This window comes from Pongo abelii, chromosome 10 (genome assembly GCF_028885655.2).
Source record: "Pongo abelii isolate AG06213 chromosome 10, NHGRI_mPonAbe1-v2.0_pri, whole genome shotgun sequence".
Classification (NCBI taxonomy): Eukaryota; Metazoa; Chordata; class Mammalia; order Primates; family Hominidae; genus Pongo; species Pongo abelii.
In genome coordinates, this window is record NC_071995.2 from 48,615,656 (window position 1) to 48,630,572 (window position 14,917).

The 14,917-nt window shown below is 41.2% G+C and overlaps 1 protein-coding gene across 1 annotated transcript in view; it reads left to right on the plus strand.

The window, feature by feature from the left end:
* Positions 1–7,310: 7,310 nt before the first annotated feature.
* TMPRSS12 (transmembrane serine protease 12) overlaps positions 7,311–14,917 on the plus strand; it is a 47,166-nt gene continuing 39,559 nt past the window's right edge. The window contains exons 1-2 of the mRNA XM_009247725.3: positions 7,311–7,547; positions 8,225–8,420. Coding sequence (XP_009246000.3) covers positions 7,361–7,547; positions 8,225–8,420 — 383 coding nt within the window. The 5' untranslated portion in view covers positions 7,311–7,360. The remainder of the gene's footprint in view (positions 7,548–8,224; positions 8,421–14,917) is intronic.

Below are 14,917 nucleotides of genomic sequence, written 5' to 3' on the forward strand. Positions count from 1 at the left end.
CAACCTACAGAGTGGGAGAAAATATCTGCAAACTACGCATCTGACAAAGGACTAATATCCAGAATCTACAATAAAATCAAATAAATCAGCAAGAAAAAAAGCAAATAATTCCATCAAAAATTGGGCAAAGGATATGAATAGACAATTCTCAAAAGAATATACAAATGGTCAACAAACATATGAAAAAATGCTAAACATCACAAATTATCAGGGAAATGCAAATTAAAACCACAATAAACACTACCTTACTGCTGCAAGAATGATCTTAATAAAACAATAAAAAATAATAGATGTTGGCATGGGTGTGGTGAAAAGGGAACACCTTTACACTGGTGGTGGGAATGTAAACTAATATGACCACTATGGAAAACAGTATGGAGATTCCTTAAAGAACTAGGAATAGAACCACTATTTGGTCTAGCAATCCCAGAGGTATCTACCCAGGTGAAAATAAGTCATTATAAGAAAAAAAAAACCCAAACAACAACAACAACAAAAAACACTTGCACATGCATGTTTCTAGCAGCATAATTTGCAATTGCAAAAATATGGAACCAGCCTAAATGTCCATCAACCAAGTGAATAAAGAAAATGTGGTACATATATATACATACACACACCATGGAATACTACTCAGCCATAAAAAGGAACAAAATAATGGCATTTGCAGCAACCTGGATGAAACTTGAGACCATTATTCTAAGTGAAGTAACTCAGGAATGGAAGACCAAACATCATGATGTTCTCACTTACAAGCAGAAGCTAAGCTATGAGGACAGAAGGCATAAGAATGATACAATGGAGTTTGGGACTCAGGGGGAAGGGTGGGAGAGGGGTGAGGAATAAAAAGACTACACATTGGGTATAGTGTACCCTGCTCAGGTGATGGCTGCACCAAAATCTCAGAAATCACCACTAAAGAACTTTTCCATGCAACCAAACACCACCTGTTCCCCCCAAACTGTTGAAATAAAACTAAATTTAAAATTTAAAAGAATTTCTGAAGAAGATACCACATTCTTTATGGTAGCTTCATCAGAAGCTACCATAAAGGATGTGAAAGGTAAGCTACAGAGTAGATTTTTTTTTTTTTGAAGACAATGCCTCGCTCTGTCACCCAGGCTGGAGTGCAGTGGTGTGAATATGGCTCACTGCAGCCTCAATCTCCTGGGCTCAGGTGATCCTCCTGCCTCAGCCTCCCATGGTGCTGGGACCACAGGTGTATGTCACCATGTCCGGCTAATTTTCTTTTCTTTCTTTCTTTTTGTAGAGATGGGGTCTCGCTTTGTTGCCCAGGCTGATCTTGAACTCCTGACCTCAAGTGATCCTCCCACCTCAGCCTCTCAAAGTGCTGGGGTTACAGGTGTCAGCCACTGGGCCCGGCCAGGAAATATTTATAACAAAAATTGACAAAGGATTTGTAGGAAAACAGCCATTGAATGGCAAGAGTGATGTCATCTTGAAGCAAAACCACCATAATGACTGATATTTGACTCCTGCATACCAAGGTATTCTGCAGCAATGTCTTTAAACAATGCCCTTAGCAGAGATAACTCCTCATAAAGATGTTTATCTAACCTACCCACTTGTCACAAGTTCCATAAGAAAGTCAGATGTGACCAGCTGCACATCTTAACCCTAAAAGCTTGCTATCTATACTTTCTGGAGGTTGGGTGCCCTCTCTCAGCTACCAGAGACATTACTTCTAAGTCCCTATTAAATATTTCTGAGAAACTGGATTTGTCAGCCTCTTTCCTTGGCCTCTTGGCTCCCTCAAGCCTTTGGGTTTTGCAAACCTCAAGCCTCTAGGTTTGCATAGACCTCCTCACCATGGAACAGGAACAGGATTATTATCCAGACCTATAAAAATCTCTTATGATTCAATATGTGAATCTTATAACGGCAAGGACTTTTGTTTTGTGTTCTGTTATAGCCTAAGCTCTTACAACAGGGTCTGGCATGGAGAAGGCAGTCAATGAAATCAACATGAAAAGACAAAGATGAGCAAATAAATGATATAAATTGGTACTCAACATGAAATAGTCAATGAATGTTCCCTAAATATATGAAAAGATATTCAAATACTCAAACTCATTCAAAATCAGAAAAACGCAAACTAAAACCACAATTCCCAACTCCTACCCACAAGATAGGTAAAAAATTAAAAAGCATTTGTTACAACCTGGCAGATCCTATAGAAAAAGTGAAAGAAAAGAAAAACAATGTCTAAAGGCCAGGCGCGGTGGCTCACATCTGTAATGCCAGCACTTTGGGAGGCCGAGGCGGGTGGATCATTTGAGGTCAGGAGTTCGAGACCAGCCTGGCCAACATGGTGAAACGCCATCTCTACTAAAAACACAAAAATTAGCCAGGTGTGGTGGTGGGTGCCTGTGATCCCACCTACTCGGGAGGCTGAGGCAGGAGAATCACTTGAACCTGGGAGACAAAGGCTGCAGTGAGCCGAGATTGCGCCACTGCACTCCAGCCTGGGTGACAGAGTGAGACTCTGTCACACACACACAAAGAAAAAGCATTGGTGAAGACATGAGCAATGGGAACATTTATATGTTGCTAGTTGAAGAGTATGTATATGTGTATATATATATGTGTGTATATGTATATATAGGTGTGTGTGTATGTATCTGAATATATATAATAATTATTATTTTTAGGGACAGGGTCTCACTCTATCACCTAGGCTGGAGTACAGTGGCATGATCATGGTTCACTACAGCCTTGAGCTCTTCCTAGGCTCAAGTGATCCTCCCACCTCAGTTTCCCAAGCAGCTGTGATTACAGGCATGTGTCACCATGCCCAGTTAATTTTTAAATTTTTTTGTAGAGATGAGGTCTTGCTATGTTGCCCAGGCTAGTCTTGAACTCCTGGCTTCATGCAATCCTCCCACCTCAGCCTCCCAAAGTGCTGGGATTACAGGTGTGAGCCACCATGCCTGGCTTGAAGAGAATATTGGTGAAACATTCTGGAAAACAATTTGGCATTATTTGGAGAAGATGATGGTATTCTTTATGACTCAGTAATGCTACCACTAGTATGTAGTCCAGAGAGACTCATCTCATATGCATAATAGTATTAGTTGTAATAGAAAAAACCTGGAAAGAATGCAAATGTCCATCAATAATAGATTCCAAAGTAGATAAATACATTGTGGCATATGCACATGATGTGTGGGAGAAAGTAAATGAATTGCAGTTAGATAACCACAGAAATGAATGTAAAGAACCTAATGTGGAGTAAAAAAACAAAAACTAGCTGCAAAAGAAAATTTATCATATGATTCCATTTATATAAAGCTCATGTAATGATTAATCTTATGTGTCAACCTGATGGGGCTAAGGGATATCCAGATGGCTGGTAATCACAACTTCTGGGAGTATTTTTGAGGGTGTTTCCATAAGAGATGTGCATTGGAATCGGGAGAATGAGCAAAGATTGTTCTCGCCACTGTAGGTGGGCATCATCTAATCTGTTGATGTCCCCAATAGAACAAAAAGGTGAAAGAAGGACAAATTATTTCTCTTCTTGAGCTGGGACATCTCTTGTCCTCAGACATCAACACTCCTGGGTCTCAGGCCTTCAGACTCAGATTGAATCACACTACCAGCTTTTCCAGTTTCTCCAGCTTGCAGATGGCAGACTGGGATTTCTCAGCCTCCGTAATTATGTGAGCCAATTCCTAAAATCTCTCTTTCTCTTTTTTTTTCCTCTCTCCTGTTGGTTGTTTCTCTGGAGAACCCTGACAAATACAGTTCAAAAACATGCAAAACTAAAAAATATATTGTTTAAAGCAGTGCTGTATAATAGAACTCTTCACAACGGTGGAAATATTGTACAACTATGCTGTCCAGTATGGTAACAAGTGACATGTGGCTACTGAGCACTTAAAATATGGCTAATGTGACTGAGGAACTGAATTTTTATTTAATTTAAATTTGAACTTAAATTGCCACATGTGGTGAGGGGCTACCATACTGTACGGCAAGGTTTATAATGAGAATAAATGAAATAAATACAAAATCCAGAATATTGGTTACTTCTGAGAGAAAAATAAAGACAGAATAAGGGAGAGATACACAGGGGATTTCAAAAGCAAAAATAATCTTTTTCTTAAATAGGTATTCTTCTACTGTTATTCTTTAAACTGAGCATGTATTTTATAAATATCCTTTTATATGTATTAAATATTTAATAAAACAAATGTAGTGAATGGGATGGTGTATACGTGGATGTTTGTACTGTTATTAAATTCTGTGTAATAAAATAGTTTTATTTTAATAATTGCTAGCACTCAGACATGCCCCAGGTGGGAGGATAAAGCCTTCCCAAAGCCCAGGCCCCAGGCCCTGGTACTAATGCTCTTGTCCTCCATAACCATGGCTCTTAAGCTTTCACTTGGAAAGGAGAGGTAGGATGTTTTGTTTTGAGGCTCACTTAATTTTCTCTAAAAAATTTTAATGGGGTCAAGGCGCAGTGACTCATGCCTGTAATCCCCGCATTTTGGGAGGCTGAGGTGGGCTGATTGCTTGACTCAGGAGTTAGAGACCAGCCTCGGCAACACAGTGAAACTCTGTCTCTAAAAAAAAATACAAAAAAAAAAAAAAAAAAGTTAGCCAGGTAAGGTGGCACACGCCTGTAGTCCCAGCTACTTGGGAGGCTGAGGCAGGAGAATCACTTGAGCCTGGGAGGCAGAGGTTACAGTGAACCGAGATCATGCCACTGCACTACTGCAGCCTCAGTGACAGAGTGAGACTCAAAACAAAGAAACAAAAAATGTAATGGGATGAAGTTGGTTAAGCTAAGAGAGCTTCTGTAGACAAGGTCTCTTTTTCTGAGAGAAGAAATAAAGTCCTGCTTCTATTCTTAAAAATTAACAAAAACCAACAAAATTTTTAAAAAACAAAGACGAGAACAAAAGGTGAAGAAGTGGGCTGGGTGCGGTGGCTCACAGCTGTAATCCCAACACTTTGGGAGGCTGAGGTGGATGGACTGCTTCAGGCCAGGAGTTTGAAACCAGCCTGGGCAATGTAGACCTTGTCTCTACTAAAAGAAAAAAAAGTTGAGGAAGTGGAAAGTAGAAACTGTAATTATAAACAACTTCTTGGGTGAAATTTTGCTATAGAGGAAAGCAGGGGATATAAAGGCAATTAAAGATTTTTCAAAGGTGGGAGAAACCAGATGTATTATCTGTTGCTGCATAACAAATTATCCCAAAATGCAGTGGCTTAGAACAACAAAAATTTATCTCGTATTTTCTGTGGGTCAGAACTTTTGAGTGTAGTTTGGCTGGGTGTCTCTGACTTAAGGTCTCTCATGAGGTTGCAGTTAGGGTGTCAGCCAGCACTGTGGTCTCATCTGAAGGTGTGATCGGGGAAGATCTGCCTCTAAGCAGATCATGCGGTGTTGCATGATTCAGCTCTTTGTGGCTGTTCAACTGAGGACTTCAGTTCCTCAATGGCTCTTGCTGGCAGCCTCTCTACAGGGCCACAGGGCAGCTTACAACATGGCGGCAGCTTTACCTTAGAGCAACAGCACTGCAGAGAGTGCTCAGGACAGAAGTCACAATCTTTTTAAAACCTAATCTTAAAAGTGGTAGCCCATCACCTCTAACTTTCTGTTTACTAGAAGTGAGTCACGAAATCCAGCTGACACTAAAGGAGAAGGAACTGACTAAGGATGTGAATACCAGGAGACAGGGTTTATTGGCGGGCATTTTGTAGGCTACCTACTACACCAGAGGATATTTGTCTGCAGATAGGAGTGATCCCACCAAATAAAGGAAATGACAATGCAGGAGAGGAGAAAAGGCAGAGGAAATCCAGGAAGAAGAACCTCTGCAGTTATTGATCCACTGCCTTTTTCATTTTATTTAGAGAGATAGGGTCTTGCTATGTTGCCCAGGCTGGAGTGCTGTGGTTATTCACTGGCACGATCTCACTACCAATCAACACAGGAATTTTGATCAACTCCATTTCCAGTCTGGGCCAGTCACCCCTCCTTAGGCACCCTGGTGGTTCCCCACTATCCGAAGGTCACCATATTGATGCCAAACTTAGTTGACCAGTTGACATAGCAAACATACTACAGTCCAGAACTCCTAGGCTCAAACAATCCTCCTGCCTCAGCCTCCTGAGTAGCAAAACTAAAAAAATATTGTTTAAAGCAGTGCTGTATAATAGAACTACAGGCATGTGCCACCGTGCCCAGCCCACTGCCTGTGTCACTGCTATTTGATGACTTGGCTGCATATACTTGCTTTGTAAGTATGTTGAACCTCTACTATCTGTCATAGCAAGACCCATCATCCTTATCATGTTGGCTATGGGTTTAAAAAAAGAAAAAATAGTCATCGTGCCCTGTTTACAAAGGCATACACAATCTGACCACATCTCACACACACAGAAATACACACACCCCAACTGTGTTTCTCCTCCTTTCAAATATCACCTTCCACTAAAATATCTGGGGAATAAGGACTTTGTTTCTTGTCAGCCCTTAGAGATCAGCTCATGCTGCAATTTGTTTCTCCAATATCACCTCCTCCACCCCCTGATTTCGGCACAGCTCTGAGCCTCTGCTCCCTTCCCCACGTTACCATGTGTAAGCCCCAAACTAATATACTCCTTTTATTTAATGCTGCCAACTGCACCAGCCTCGGAACGATGGTATGAGCAAGGCAACTGTCCTTTTATTGACCTCTACTTTAACTCTCCACCACCTCACCAACTTCCCACAGCCCACACGGTCTTCTTATTACTGAAGGTGTTGGGTTAACAAAGGCAAAGTTCAGTATAGGTCAAGATAGGAATGACAGAACAATTTAAAACTGAACATTAGATATCACACTTAAAAACTCTAGGTTACGTTAAAGAAAAATTATTCAGTGATACTCATTAAAGCACAGCAAGGCAGACTTTATTCAGGACCATCCAGATAGGGATAGGGACCATGGCAATGGGATTTTGTAATAGGTAGAGGGACTGGGCTAAAATCCAAACAGAGCAGAGCCAAAAGAGAATTTACAGCCAAGGAGCAGGAGAGAGGTGTCAGTGGATGGAAAATTACTAAGAGGTAGCATCAAGAGTAATGGCATTCCGGCTAACCGACCTAACAGGATTCTTGCTGGACAGGCCAGGGTGATCAGACATCACCTGGGGGATAGTGGTGGATGAGGAAGCCGATCAGACCTTGAGGGTGAGGGGTTCTTTCTAAACTGACCTACCTACTCCTCGCCCGCCTCCCACACCTCCGGGCCTCACTCGCGCCTCCCCGCCAGGCCGTGCGCCCCGCGTGACCAGGGCGGGTGGGAAGTACCTGCCGCCATCTTGCTCACCAGCCTCCAAAATGCGGCTGGGGCTCCTGAGCGTGGCGCTGTTGTTTGTGGGGAGCTCTCACTTATACTCAGACCACTACTCGCCCTCTGGAAGGCACAGGCTCGGCCCCTCGCCGGAACCGGCCGCTAGTTCCCAGCAGGCTGAGGCCGTCCGCAAGAGGCTCGGGCGGCGGAGGGAGGGAGGGGCGCATGCAAAGGGCAGTACCTGTTCGTGCCTGTCTCTGGGGGGCCTCTCTTACCTGTAGTCTTTGAATTCGGGTTTCTCCTTTTCTGTTGTCCCAATGGCCTTTAACCAAAATTTTACATACCTAAGCAGTTTCTAGACAGGCTGTAATAAGTGTAGTTGTAATAGTAAAATGACACATTTGTATTGTGAATCTATATTTTCTCCTCAAAACATTCTGGGTTTTATCATCCCCATTTTATAGATTAATAAGTCAGGGGATAAAGAGTTGAAAGGGAGGGCTAGTAGGTGACCATTTCATACTATAGTTGAGAAAAATTAGCCCAACAAGTGAAATGCTGAGCATTAGAATCTGCGGCTCTCGACTCACCGTTCCCGGGCTCTTTAATTGCTGTTTCACACAGGGAAGAATGTGATATGTGGCCAAAAATTTTTATTTTTATATTTTTGGGGAATAGAGTTTTAAAATTGATGAATTGTGTTGACTTCATGTCTATTTGTAAGTAATCGATTATGGCATCTTTGTCTCAACTCTCCAAGTTTCTTTCAAAATACGGGCATGTCTCCGGTATGTTAGCTTGCTTTGTGTTTTTAACATAGGAATTTAAAGGATTGCATTAATATGTTCAGCTTAGGAAGTAACACATAATATAGATGCTCAGTCAAAATAATATATCATTTTTATTTTTAGATTGTGGAACAGCACCGCTTAAGGATGTGTTGCAAGGGTCTCGGATTATAGGGGGCACCGAAGCACAAGCTGGCGCATGGCCGTGGGTGGTGAGCCTGCAGATTAAATATGGCCGTGTTCTTGTTCATGTATGTGGGGGAACCCTAGTGAGAGAGAGTTGGGTCCTCACAGCTGCCCACTGCACTAAAGACGCTAGGTACGTATTCAGAGCACAACTATTTTTATTCTCTTAGGGGATATTTTGAAGTGACAGAGGACCATTTAACTTCAGCCATTTTCAGCTAAGCTATGTTTGCAAATAGCCATAATGCCTTATACATAGTACAGTGTATTTGTTGAATCCTTTATTCATTATTATTATTATTATTATACTTTAAGTTCTGGGGTACATGTGCAGAACGTGCAGGTTTGTTACATAGGTAGGTATACATGTGCCATGGTGGTTTGCTGCACCCATCAACCCATCATCTATCTATATTAGGTATTTCTCTTAATGCTATCCCTCCCCTAGCCCCCTACCCAGGAATCCTTTATTTTTATTTTTTACTTTTTTTTTTTTTTTGAAATGGAGTGTCACTCTGTCACCCAGGCTGGAGTGCAGTGGTGCAATCTTGGCTCACTGCAACCTCCGCCTCCTGGGTTCATGCAATTCTTCTGCCTCAGCCTTCCGAGTAGCTGGAATTACAGTCTAGCTAATTTTTGTATTTTTAGTAGAGATGGGGGTTTCACCATTTTGGTCAGGCTGGTCTTGAACTCTTAACCTCACGTGATCTGCCCGTCTCAGCCTCCCAAAGTTCTGGGATTACAGGTGTAAGCCACCATGCCCGATCATGGATCTTTTAAATTAGGGGCTGGTAAACTTTCTATAAAGGTAGTAAATATTTTACGCTTTGAAGGTCATATGGTCTCTCTCACGATCGCGTGAAAACTAGCACTGACAATAAGTAATTGAATGAGTGTGGCTATAAGCCAATAAAACTTTATGAAACACTGAAATCTGAATTTTATATGTTTAACCTGTCATGAAATATTTTGGTTGATTCAGCCATTTAAAAATGTAGAGTAGGGCATGTTGGCTCACATCTGTTATCCTAATGCTTTGGGAAGCCAAGACGGGAGGATCACTTGAGGCCAGGAGTTTGAGACCAGCCTGGGAAATATAGCGAGACCCTGTCTCTATATTTAAAAAAATTGTTAATGTAAAAAACATTATGGGCTGTATGAAAACAAGAGACATGCCAGATTTGGCCTTCACTGTTAGACTCTTTGAAAAAGAGACTCTGTTTGCTTCATCTCCATTGACCCATAAAATCCAATTGCAGTCTGATTTTTGTGGCCAAATGCTATTAAAGATCTACCTCCATGCCAAATCCAACGACTTCATCTCAGTTCCCACCCTTTTTGACCTCTACAGCCTTTGGCAATGTTGACCACATCCTCTTCTTGAAATTATGTCTTTTCTTGATTTCTAAGACACCACTCACTACTTTTTTCTCTTGCTTCTTTGATGAGTCTTTGTCATCCTTTACATTGCAGTGTTTTCTAGAGTTTGCCCTCTGCCCTCTATCATTCTGTACTCTTTCCTAGAGATGTCTAATCTACCTCTGTTTCAGCAATCACCATGTGCTGTCAACTCCTAGGTCTCTCCTGATGAGTCATATTTCCAGCTCCCTACCATGCATATATATTGGAGTCACATTCTAAATAAGTCCAAAATGGAATTTACTTTCCTCTGATACTATTTCTTCTCTATTTTCTCAGTTGATAGCATCATCAATAGCTCCATTACCCAGAGAGTTATCTAATTTTTCCCACTTCACCTATCCAAGTAGTCCCCAAGGCCTATGAAGGCTCTCTATGCAGTATCTTACATTTGCTTCTTCTGTCCCTCAACCCTCCCTACTGATTAAAAGTAGATCCAGAATATCAGTCTCCATATTCCTATCTTATGACTTATCATACTTATATTTACACTACTACTTTGATAATAACTATCCTAATTAATATGAAATGGTAGCTCATTGTGGCTTTTATTTCCATTTCCCAAATTACTAGTGATGTTAAGCATCTTTCTATGTGCTTATTGGCCATTTGTATATCTTCTTTGGAGAAATGTTTATTCAAGTCCTTTGTCCATTTTTGAACTGGGCTCTTTGCTTTTTTGTTGTTGAGTTGTAGGAGTTCTTTATGTATTCTGGATATTAATCTGTTGTCAGACACATTATTTGCAAATATTTTCTCCCATTCTGTGGGTCATCTTTTCACTCTGATAGTGTCCTTTGATACACAAAAGCTTTTAATTTTGATGAAGTCAAATTTATCTATTTTTTTTCTTTTTTGCCTGTGTTTCTGGTGTAATATGTAAGAAATCATTATATCAAATCCAGTATCACGAAGCTTTTCCCCTATGTTTTCTTCTAAGAGTTTTATAGCTTTAGCTCTTAGATTTAGGTCTTTGATTCATTTTGAGTCAATTTTTGCATAAGGTATCAGGTAAGGGTACAATTTCATTGTTTTACATGAGGCTATCAAGTTTCCCCAGTACCATCTGTTGAAAAGTTTGTCCTTTCCCCATTGGATGGTATTAGCGTCTTCATTGAAAATCAGTTGATCATATAGAGAGGGTGTATTTCTGGGCTCTCAATTCTTCTCCACTGATGTATATATCTGTCCTTATGCTAGTATCACACACTCTTTGGATTAGTATGGATCTATAGTAAGTATTTTTTCTTGGTGGTGTTTTTGTTTGTTTTTTGTTTTGTTTTTTAGACAGAGCCTTGCTTTGTCACCTAGGTTGGCATGCAGTGGCATGATCTCAGCTCACTGCAACCTCCATCTCCCAGGCTCAGGTTATCCCACCTCAGCCTCCTGAATAGCTGGGACTACAGGTGCGCACCACCATGTCTGACTAATTTTTGTTTTTTTTTTTTTGTAGCGACAGGGTTTCACTATGTTGCCCAGGCTGGTGTGAAACTCCTGGGCTCAAGTGATCTTCCCGGTTTGGCCTCCCAAAGTGGTAATTGCAGGTGTGAGCAACTGCATCCGGCCTGCAGTAAGTTTTGAAATCAGGAAATGTGAGCCCTCCAACTTTGTTCTTCTTTTTCAAGATTATTTTAGCTATTTGGAGTCTCTTAATATTCCATATGAATTTTAGGATGGGTTTTTCTGTTTCTGCCAAAAAAAAAGTCATTGGGATTTTGATAGGGATTGCATTCAGTCTAAAAACTCTTTAAAAAGTTTACAGTCTACAAAGCAATATGGGGAAGTCCACTTTTTCCCATATTGGGGAAAAGATTGCTTTGGGTGGTTCTGTCATCCTTTTTTAATTTTTATTTATTTCTATTTTATTTTTTATTTTTATTTTTTTTTGAGAGGGAGTTTCGCTCTTGTTGCCTAGGCTGGAGTGCTACAAGAAGACATAAATGAATAAATGAACATACATCCTGTGTTCATGGATTGGAGGACAGTATTATTAAGATGACAGAACCTGCTGGGTATGGTGGCTCACACCTGTAATCCCAGCACTTTGGAAGGCTGAGGCAGGAGGATCACCTGAGGTCAGGAGTTCGAGACCAGCCTGGCCAACATGGTGAAACCCCGTCTCTTCTAAAAATACAAAATATTAGCCAGGTGTGGTGGTGGGTGCCTGTGATCCCAGCTACTCGGCAGGACGATCACTTGAACCTGGGAGGCGGAGGTTGCAGTGAGCTAGGATCATGCCACTGAACTCTAGCCTGGGCAAAAGAGCGAGACTTCATCTAAAAAAAAAAAAAGAAAAAAATATATATATACACATATATATTCTTCAACTAGATCAGCGTGAAGGAGATGCTTAGGTCTGAGTTCTTTCACCAGTAATATGAGGTACTGGACTACTTGGCCAAGTTTAGTTATTAGTGTCCAGTTTTTTGCACTAGTTGCTGAAAGACAGGTTTGTCCTTTTTCATCAAGTTTATGTGATAACTTTTTGTTTTAAGTATTTTTTGCAGGTTTGGAAAGTCTGTTGGAAAGTTGATTTCTATTCTGAAGGCCCCTTCATCAAATAAAATGTTGTCAGGAAAAAAAAAAAAAGCCTTGCCAAGTCAATAAATGAGGTTTATCAAGTTGGATGCTTGTTATTATAAAGTATTTCGTTCCACATTGGTAGATATCTTCAAGCTCCCTCATCGACTTCCTGCTGGCCACTGTGTTGGATTTGCCTTCCCTACTTCCCACCCAGAAATCAGTTTAGTCTCTAAAAACCAGTCGTGGTCTTTACTCCTTTTCAAAGCACTGGATTCTGATATGCAGCCAGATTCATCACATGAGGAATGATATTTGGGGCGGAACTGTCGATAGCTAGGTGTCTCTGAAGGCATTGTTTTTGTTGTTGTTGTTTTGTTTTTTGTCTGCCCTTTTTCTCCCTTTCACTGAATGGCTTCCTTATAACATGAACTTACACATGATGTGTTATCATTCTACCTCATAATCTTTCAGTTTCAGCTCCTATTGCTAACTGGCCTTCTCATCAATTTTCATGATGAATTATCTAATTATCCCAGCCCAGCTTTTCAATCTAGGTGATACCACCATTGCTCAATTTATGAATAAACCTTTATTAGAGGCCCACCCCTTTCCCAGAGAGCTGTGGTCAGGGGATCCGGGTCATGTATTAAATGAGAGCACCTTGACAACAGAGTGGGCAGGGCACTCATCCTTGCACAGGATATGGATATGAGTATATAAGCACCAATGGATATTTCTTTTTGTTTGAGACAGGGTGTTGCTCTGTCACCTAGGCTGGAGTGCAATAGCACAATCTTGGCTCACTGCAGCATCAGTCTCCCAGGATAAATTGGTCCTCCCACTTCAGCCTCCCCAGTAGATGGGACTACAGGCGTGGGCTACCATGCCTAATTTTTGTGTTTTTTGTAGAAATGGGGTTTTGCTATATTGCCCAGGCTGGTCTCTAACTCCTAAGCTCAAGCTATTTTCCTACCTCGGCCTTCCAAAGGGCTGGATTACAGGCATGAGACACTGCATCCAGCCACCAATGGATATTTCTAGAAAAGGGAAAGAGGATATTGTTTTAATTATCTCTATGTAACTGGAACTGAGAAAGAATGTGTTGTGGTCCAGCAGCACTGATATCTATTAAAACCTAGAGGCTTTTTCGTACAGCCAGTCCTAACTCACATTAGTAGAAATGACCTTTTGGATCTATTTTTCTTTTCTCAGTTTTCTCACTTATGCACTTATTTTCTTTTTAAAGTTAAGGCATAATTTACATGTTAAAATTCACCTTTTAAAAAATGTTCTGTTCTAAAACTTTTGACGGTGTAGATAGTCATGTAATTACTACAATCAAGATTTAGAACAGTTCCATAACCTTAAATCCTCTCATGACCCTTTGTAGCCAACCCCTGCCCCTGCATCCAGCCCTTGGCAGCCATTGATTTGTTGTCTATCCCTTACAGTTTTTCCATTTCCAGGATGTGATATAAACAGAGTCGTGCAATGTGTAGCCATTTGAGCTTGGCTTGTTTACCTAGCAGAATGCATTTGAGATTCATCCATGCTGTTTTGTGTGTCAGTAGATCATTCCTTTTTAAAAAAAAAATGACAAAAATGATTTTATTAAGATATAATTTAACGTAGTAAAATTCATTATTTTTAATGTACAGTTCTGTGAATTGGACAAATGCATACAATCATGTGATTACCAATAGAAGGCACAGAACAACTTTCTTCACCTCCAAAAATTCCCCCATACCCCTTTGAGGTAAACCCCCTCCCTCCTTCATTGCCAGGCAACCACTGATCTACTTTCTGTCTTTATAGTTTTGCTTTTTCCAGAGTGTCATATAAATGGAATCATATGGTATGGAGCCTTATGAGTTTGGTTTCACTTAGCATAACGCATTTGAGATTCATCCATGTTATTGTGTGTATCACTACTATTTGTTTTTATTGCTGAGCCGTATTGCATTGTATGATGATATAGTTTGAGTGTCCCCTCCAAATCTCATGTTGGAATGTAATCCCCAGTATTGGAGGTGGGGCCTGGTAGGAGGTGACTGGATTGTGGGGGCAGATCCCTCATGAATGGCTTACAACCATTCCCTTGGTGATAAGTGAGTTCTCATGAGATCTGTTTGTTTCATAATGGATAGCACCAGCTAAGTGCATTGGCTCACACCTGTAATCCCAGCACTTTGGGAGGCTGAGGCAGAAGGATCTCTTAAGGCCAGGAGTTCAAGACCAGCCTGGGCAAAATGGCAAGACCCTGTCTCTTCAAAAAATTTTAAAAATTAGCCTGGTATGGTGGCTTATGCCTGTGGTCCCAGCTTCTAAGGATGCTGAAGTGAGAGGATTGCTTGAGCCTAGGGGGTTGACGCTGCAGTGAGCCATATTCACACCACTGTACTTCAGCCTGGGTGACAAAGCAAAACCCTGTCTAAAAAAATGTGTAGCACTACTGCCACCAGTGCACATATGTGGACCCTGCCATGCCTGTGCCCCACCACTGCTGGCACATGTGCAGACTCCACTGCACTGCCACCACCAGTGCATACACACATGGGCCCAGCTGCACTGCTGCCCTGCTACTGCTGGCACATGCACACAAGCATGAACCCTGCTGCCACTGCCCGGACAAAGTGCTTTTGCCATCATCCCTCATTGCAGCCTTGTTGCCAGTGGACCAGGAACACC